This window comes from Orycteropus afer, unplaced genomic scaffold (assembly GCF_000298275.1).
Source record: "Orycteropus afer afer isolate SDZICR_OR568_19922 unplaced genomic scaffold, OryAfe1.0 scaffold00291, whole genome shotgun sequence".
Taxonomy (NCBI): Eukaryota; Metazoa; Chordata; class Mammalia; order Tubulidentata; family Orycteropodidae; genus Orycteropus; species Orycteropus afer.
In genome coordinates this window covers 728976-737071 of record NW_006921878.1, presented here as the reverse complement: position 1 = coordinate 737071, position 8096 = coordinate 728976, and the positions used below count along the sequence as shown (strand labels likewise).

The 8096-nt window shown below is 51.8% G+C and overlaps 1 protein-coding gene across 1 annotated transcript in view; it reads right to left on the bottom strand.

Moving 5' to 3' along the window:
• Positions 1–8096, bottom strand: part of TMPRSS9 (transmembrane serine protease 9) — a 47716-nt gene that overhangs the window by 26931 nt on the left and 12689 nt on the right. Inside the window, exons 6-9 of the mRNA XM_007951072.1 lie at positions 5096–5209; positions 4586–4757; positions 2715–2989; positions 1290–1426 (exon numbers count right to left, since the gene is read on the bottom strand). Of these exons, the coding sequence (XP_007949263.1) occupies positions 1290–1426; positions 2715–2989; positions 4586–4757; positions 5096–5209 (698 nt within the window). The remainder of the gene's footprint in view (positions 1–1289; positions 1427–2714; positions 2990–4585; positions 4758–5095; positions 5210–8096) is intronic.

Here is an 8096-nt window from a genome sequence, read left to right as displayed (position 1 = left end):
TGGACCGGAGCGGGCTTTGCTGCGTGTACAGTAACGTGGACCGGAGCGGGCTTTGCTGCGTGTACAGTAACGTGGATTGGAGCACGCTTTGCTGTATATACAGTCACGTGGACCAGGAGCGGGCTTTGCTATGTACATAGCAAGATAGACTGGGAGGGCTTTGCTGTGTATACAGTAATGTGGACCGGAGCGGGCTTTGTTGTGTATACAGTAATGTGGACTGGAGAGGGCTTTGCTGCGTGTAGAGCATGTGGACCAGAGCAGGCTTTTCTGAGTACTGGGAGCGGGCTTTGCAGTAATATTAATTACAAAAATAATAAAATAAACGTGACAGTTGGGACATGGGATCTTAAAGGTGTCTTCAGCACCAAAGGCTGACCAGGTCGGGGAACAGCCCCTACTCATGTTGTTATTAGCTGCTGTGGAGTCGACTCTGACTCCTGGGCCTCACACACGTGCAGAGCAGAACTCTCCATGGGGGTTCTAGGCTGTGACCTTTCAAAAGCAGATTGCCAGGCCCTTCTTGGTGGGGCGTCTGGGTGAGTTTAAGCTGCCAACCATTCAGTTAGTACTTGCACCCCCAGGGGCTCCCTTGCCCTCATAAGAGGGGTGGGGGTAGGCAGGTGGATTTACATACACTACGGTGGGTGCCTCAAATCCCAGTCACCAAGATAAATACGACTGTAATGCTACATTAAAAAAAAATCAAGTGAAAAAAAAAAAATCCAGGTCAGGCCCTGGATGCAAAGCTAAGCTTCCTCTGTGTGTGGGGTCTCCAGGCCCCCACCCTGGACATGAGAGCTATTGACAGGCACAGGGACCCTGTTGAGGCCACTGGGGCCCAACTGGAGTTGAGCTTCTTTGGAATCCTCACCCACACCCGTCTGTCAGCGTGCCCGACTGTGGTCGCTTAGGTGAAGCTATAGGAAGAACAAAGCACGGCTGACCCCAACACCATCTTGGTACCCCATTGCCCCAGTCCCCTCAGGAGTCCTCAGGAATAGGTGTCCGTGAGCCTGTCGGTGCATTTTTCTGGAGGGTGGGGTGGGGACTCAACCTCCTTTGAGGAGGAGCAGAAGCAGAACCTAGGGAGCTGTCACTGGCCCCCTTGCTGATCTAGAACATTCTAGAACGCATGCTTCTGTTCTAGAACACTCCCATCTTCCCTACAACATTCTAGGCCCTTTTTTTTCCCCCCCAAATGTTTTTGAACATTCTAAAGCTATGTGGTAGCCACTAGCTGCAGGCTTGTTGAGCGGTGCCCAGAGCCTCCGGGCACCAGGGCTCACCTGGCAGGAGTCCACTTTGCCGTCCAGGTAGCCGGCACACACCATCCTGTCGGTGAGTGAGTGGCCATAAAGACTGTTGCACAGGGCTTGGTCCAGAAGCTCCACGGTGGCTTTCTGCAGCACTTCCGGCTTGACTACTGCCAGGACAGGGAGAGCCAGGCCGTGAGGCTCTGGGGCCTGAGAGATGTCACCCCGAGCCTGTCTCCCCAGCTACAAACAGGGCTGCTAGCAGACCCAGCTGAGAGGCCAGCAAACAGAAAACAAACAAGTAGACCAGTGGGTTGAATCGACTCTGACTCGCAGCGACCCTGTGGGTATCAGAGGAGAACTGGGCTCTATAGGGTTTTCAGGGGCTGGAGTTTCAGAAGCAGACTGCCGTGGACTTGAACTGCCAGCCTTTGGGTAAGCAGTCTTCATTCACTGTTTGCACACCCTGGAGACTCCTGAAATGCCCACTGCCAACACTCTTCACCCAGACAGCTAAGAGGTGTCCAACTTAGCGCACCAACCCTGAGCCCCTAGCTCCCCTGCCACCCTGCTCCCTCTCGGCCTCCCTGGTCCAGGGGACGCCAGCTCCACCCTCGCAGGCGCTCCAGGTCTAAGGCTCAAGCCCACCCTCTCCTGAAGCCCATCGACTCGACCCCCAAGGAGACCCACAATCTGCCCACGCCTCGCCTCAGAGCCGGGCAACCAGTGTTCCTTGCCCAGGTCGCCCAGCTGGTCTCCCTGCTTCTGCTGTCCAGTGTTGGATCACCCAGGAAGCAAGGTCTTTCTCATCCTTGCTCGTCCGTAGTGACCAATTCCACATTTTCCCCCATCAACGATTCTGCTTCAAGCTGGGGCTGGCATCTGTCTTTCTCCCCACCCCACAGCACCTTCCTACAGAACCCAAGCCTGTCTTCAAATGGAAGATCCCTTGCAGGGATGGAGGACCCAGTGAGCAGGGGAAGCATGGGGTTACTTACTTACTGGTGGTCCCATTTCCCTTAATCTAGCTTCCCTGCCCCTTACACATTCTTGTTTCACTGTAATTATTGATGTTTGGTCTCCTGGAAGTGACTTCTTAAAGCAGCACAGTACTTATGGGTGACATGCATTACTCTGTGAGCCAGTCTGTTATTTAGCTGCAAGGTCACCACCTCAGGGGTTAGCTTCCATTCAAGGTCTGAAGATCATGTCAGGGCGGGGGTCCTGGGGAGCCCTCCAGGCTCAGCTAGTGTAGCAGATCTGTTTTGTTTTAGGAATTTGGGGTTCTGTTTCATTCTTTCCCATTCTCTCAGGGTTCGTGTATGGTGGCCCTCACTGGGATGGGTGGCAGTGGTGGCCATCACCACCTAGTCCTGTGCCTTTGTCTCTGGTTGATTATCCACCCCGGGCAACACTCTGAAGCCACACAGGCATCAAAGGTTAACAAGAGGTGCTTACGGAAGTCCTCCTTGAGGTAGCCCCAGCCTGAGATGAGGCACTCCTTCCTGGGGGGGAAGACGTGGTCGGCCGCCGGGAGGCACACGGGCTGGATGTACTTGCCGAAGGGCAGCGGGCTGGCCAGCTCCAGCAGCGCTACGTCGAAGTCGGCCGTGTCGGCGTTGTAGGAGGGGTGCTTGATGATCCGCACCACCCGGGCCCGCACGGCGCTGGCCTCCCAGCCGCTGAGGTGGATGGTGCCTGCGTAGGCCACCCACTCAGATGGGTCCTGGAACCTGCAGGGCAGACCGCAGCTCAGAGCCCCAGGAGATGAGGCTCAGGTGGGGTGTGGAGGGCAAGGCGACTGGGGTGGGCACTGTGGTGGTTGTTTGTGTGTCAACTTGGCTGGGCCTGGCTGAGTGGCTAGGCAGCTGGTGGTAGTTATTCCCCATGATGAGACTGGCAATCAACTCCATGGTAGGATCTACCACAAGCAGCTGGGTAGCTGCCTCTGGGATGTGGGCTGCTTCCTGTATTTAAGGAAAAGTCTTGGGAATGGTCTCTAGCCTTTGGCATGCTTCGACTCTGCATGTAGCTGTGTCGTTATTCAGCAGCTTGCCATGCTCTGCCAACCTTGCGACTTTCAGTGGACTTAAGTTAATGGCTTGCTGTGTGGTTTGGTATCATCAGGACTGTGCCTTTTTACTTGTCAACCTTGGGCTTGTCAGCCTCAGCAGCCAGCAGCTGTCTGAGTGAAGAAATGCCTCTAGCTCCAGTGGGCCGGGAGCAGGAGGCAGAGCTGGACCCCAAGGTTGAGGGGCTTTCACCCAGCCCCTAGGGCCTGGCACTTTGAACCTGTACTTAAAGCCTCCAAATTGTAAGAATAAACTCCTGTTTGTTAAGGCCATCCTATTTGTGGTATATTTCTTGTCAGAGTGGCACTAGGTAACCACAACAGGCACCAATGTTAACAACCCATTACTGTCGATTCTGGGAGCTCTGGTGGTGTAGTGCCTAAGGCACTTAACTGCTAACCAGAAGGCTGGTAGTTCAAACACACCAGCCACTCCTCGGAAGGAAGGCTGGGCAATCTACGTCTGTAGTGATACTGCCTCGGAAACCCAAGGAGGGGTCGCTATGAGTCAGGTCCGACTCGACAGCACATAACAACAACAACAACAACAACAACAACAACACCTCTTAACAGAAAGAGGGTGACTCCCATGGAGCAGCTGGTGGGTTCAAACCACTACGAATGTTAAATCCCATCACTGACACAGATAATATTGTAAGGCTGAAAAAAAAAATCATGAATGCAAAAATATCCATGATGAACAAAATATTAAAATTTAAAATAAAAATCATATCCCACTGGGCTGGGATTGGGGTGAGGAGAGTGATGTGCTGTACGAGGGTGCCAAAAAAACGCAGTCAACAGGACACATCCTACTGTGATGTCATATGGTAAAAAAAGTCAACATGAGCATCCACCGTGAACAAATTATCCACATTTAAAAGAAAGACAGAACCTGCCAAGGCCGGGTTTAGGTGGGGCAATGAGGCGTCAGAATAGGACTGCCAGGCCTTTCTTCCTAGTGTGTCTGAGTTTGGAAGCTCCGCTGAAGCCTGGACAGCAAGCCTCCGTGGACAGATTGGAGGACGCCAAGCATGAGGTGCATGGTCGGGACTCGAACCCGGGTCTCCCGCATGGAAGTCGAGAATTCTACCACTGAGCCTCTACGGCCCCCCAACCCTACACACGCTCTTCGGAAGCTCAACAACTATCAGGATGAGGGACTGCCTGCACTGACTGGCAGATAAACGTGCAGAGGAGCGGTGCTCAACGCCGCCCGGTGGAGGTGCGAGCGGAGGGCGTCCGAGGCAGGCCTTACTCGTTGAAGCAGTGGGCGGCGGACACCAGCCAGCTGGCGCTCACGACGGTGGCTCCGCAGAAGTGCTCGGTGTTCTCGCGGAGGCTGACCTGCCACGGGAACTCCCCCGGGGCCGCCTTGGCGCCGCCCACGATCCTGCCAGCGGTCCTCCAGGCGGGCTGCAAACCGCAGTCTGCGAGAGAGGAGATCACGCCCCAGCACCCAGAGCCCGCCGGGCACACGTGTCAGCGCAGCCGCATCACTGCGCTTGATGTCCCCCAGTAACCAGTGCGAACCCCTCCCCCCACTCCCCGTGGGCAGATTTAGGGTGGGGGGGGCAGATGGTCTGTGGCATTTATTCTGCAGGCCTCGGCCACTGGATGGTCTATGCCAACCACGGGATCCGTGGTGGGGTCCCAGGGCCACCTCAGGTGGTCTGTGCAACAACTGCAGTCATGGTGGGGCCTCGGGCCATGTGGGGTCAGCTGACCCTGGGAAGGGGGCGTGGCCTGGGATCCAGGCCAGACTGACCGCAGTGGGCCTCATCGGAGCCGTCGGCACAGTCCACTCTGTCGTCACACTCGGGGTTCACCTTGCTCACGCACTGGCTGTTCCCGCAGGAAAAGGCGTTCCCAGGACAGCGACCTGCAGACACAGAACAGCAGTCCTGCCCTCGACCATTTCTTGTGACCTCAGCAGCACGCGACGCCCCTGGGAACCTCGGAGCACAGCGGGCTGCTTCGCTCCTGTCTGCTTAGCGGTGCATGGTTCCGAGACAGTTCTCTCAGAATTAGTGCAAAGAACCAGCCAGGCGTCTGAGCTGGCACTGAGAGCAAACCTGTTCCCAGGGGGCAGAACCGCCCGTGCCAAGCCAAACACGCGCCCCGAGCATGCGCAGTGAGGCATCTGGGCGTGAAGTCCTCCAACTGGGCCCTGGTGAGAGCCTCGCAGCGAGCACCTTCTTTTTTCCTTTGTTTCTTTTCAGATAGGTTTCCACCACGTTTCAAAAAACCAGTGTCTTCTTTTAATCACACTCCATGTGTAATTCAACGCGGCCCCTCCTTTAAATTGTTTGCTCACACAAAACTATGGGTCTGTCTCCCACAGGAGGCTGGGAAGAAAGACTCAGATTTACTGATTGGGGAAAGTAGTGCGATAGCTCTGTTTATAAGAAGTAGCTGCCGAAGCTGCTCATGGACAACCAAACACCTCATGGGATTTGGTTCCCTGCTTTGGAGGTTTCCAGTCCTGGTCTCATGGGACAGCGTGGTTAATTGGACTGGTGTTATTATTGTTAAGTGCCATGAGTCAACATAGCAACTACTGTACCACAGAACGAAACCCTGCCCGGTGCTGCGCCATCCTCGCAACCCTTGCTGTGCTTGAACCCATCGCTGCAGCCACTGTGTCGGTCCATCTCATTGAGGGGCTTCCCCTTTCTCACGGACCCTCCATTCACCACACATGCTATCCTTCTCCACAGGCTGGTCCCTTCTGACAATATGACCAAAGTATGACAGACAAAGTCTGGCTAATCTCACTTTTAAGGAGCATTCCAGCTGCACTTCCTCCAGGACAGATTTGTTAGTTCTTCTGGCAGTCCGTGGGACTTTCAGCATTCTGCCAACACCACAATTCAAAAGCATCAACTCCTCTTTGGTCTTTCTTATTCATTGTCCAGTTTTCACATGCATATGAGACGATGGAAAATACCTTGACTTGGGTCAGGTACACCTTAGTCTTCAAAGTGACATCTTTGCTCTTAAACACTTTAAAGACGGAGGTCCGGTGGCATAGTGCCTAAGGCATCTGACTGCTAACCAAAAGGCTGGCAGTTCAAATCCACCAGCCACTCCTCAGAAGGAAGACTGGGAAATCTACTTCTGTAGAGATACCGCTTCAGAAACCCAAGAAGGGGTCTCAATGAGTCACAGTCGACTCAATGGCAGTGATTTTTTTTTTTTTTTTTTCAGATCTGCCCAGTGCAATACAATGTCTGATTTCTGACTGCTGCTTCCATGGGTGTTGATTATGGATCCAAGTAAAATGAAATCTTTGACACCTTCAATCTTCTCCGCATTTGTCACAATGTTGTTTATTGGTCCAGTTGTGAGAATTTTTGTTTTATGTTGAGATGTAATTCATACTGCACACTGTAGTCTTTGATCTTCATTAGTAAGTGCTTCAAGTCATCCTCACATTTAGCAAAAAAGGTTGTGTCATTTGCAGATCACAGATTGCTAATGATTTTTCCTCCAATCCTGATGCCGTGTTCTTCTTCATATCCACCCTCTTGGATTATTTGTTCAGCATACAGATTGAATAAGTATGGTGAAAGGACACAACCCTGACACACAGACTTCCTGATTTTAAACCATGCAGTGTCCTCTTGTTCTGTTTGAACGACAGTCTCCTTATCTATGTACAGGTTCCTCATGAAGATAATGAAGTGTTCTGGAATTCCCATTCTTCTCAACGTTATCCATAATTTTGTATGATCCACACAGTCGAATGCCTTTGCATAGTCAATAAAACCAATTAAACATCTTTCTGGTATTCTTTGCTTTGAGCCAAGATCCATCTGACATCAGCAGTGATATCCCTTGTTCCACATCCTGCTCAAATTTCTGGAAGTTCCCTGTCAATGAACTGCTGCAACTGTTTTTGAATTATCTTCAGCAAAATGTTACTTACATCTGATATTAATGATATTGCTCGATAATTTCCACATTCTGTGGGATCACCTTTCTTTGGAATGGGCACAAATATGAACCTCTTCCAGTCGGTTGGCCAGGTAGCTGTCTTCCAAATTTCTTGGCATAAATGAGTGAGTGCCTCCAGCACTGCATCTTTTTGTGGAAACATCTCAGTGGGTATTCCATCAATTCTTGGAGCCTTGTTTTTTGCAAGCTTGGATTTCTTCCTTCAGTACCATCAGTTTTTGATCACATGCTGCCTTCAGAAACTGTTGAATGTTTGTACGACGCCTCTGTATTCCTTCCATCTTCTGATGCTTCCTGCATTGTTCAATATTTTACCCAATGTCACAACTTGAGGCTTGAATTTTTCTTCAGTTCTTTCAGCTTGGGAAATGCTGTGTGTTCTTCTTTGATTTTCCAACTCAAGGTCTTTGCACATTTCATGATAGTATTTCACTTTTGTCTCCTCCAGCTGCCCTTTGAAATCTTCTGTCCAGCTCTTTTATCTTGTCATTTCTTCCATTCGCTTTAGCTACTCTCTGTTCAAGGGCACGATTCAGACATCCATTTTGTCTTTTCTTCCTTTCCTGTCTTTTTAATGATCTTCCCCCTCAACACCCACATATAATACAATTACAGGGTTTATTAGGGAAGTAACAGGTCACAATTCAGGTTCAGGAGTCTCTCAGGATACCATTCTTCATCAGGACAGCCTCCCCTCGGCCACGCCCACAGGCACGCCTCTCGTGGCCCTCAGCCTCTGGCCTGGCCTCTGCCCTGCTCCGGCAAGTGTTACAAAGCTCTTTGAGCCTTGGCTGCAGGTGCACCCACTC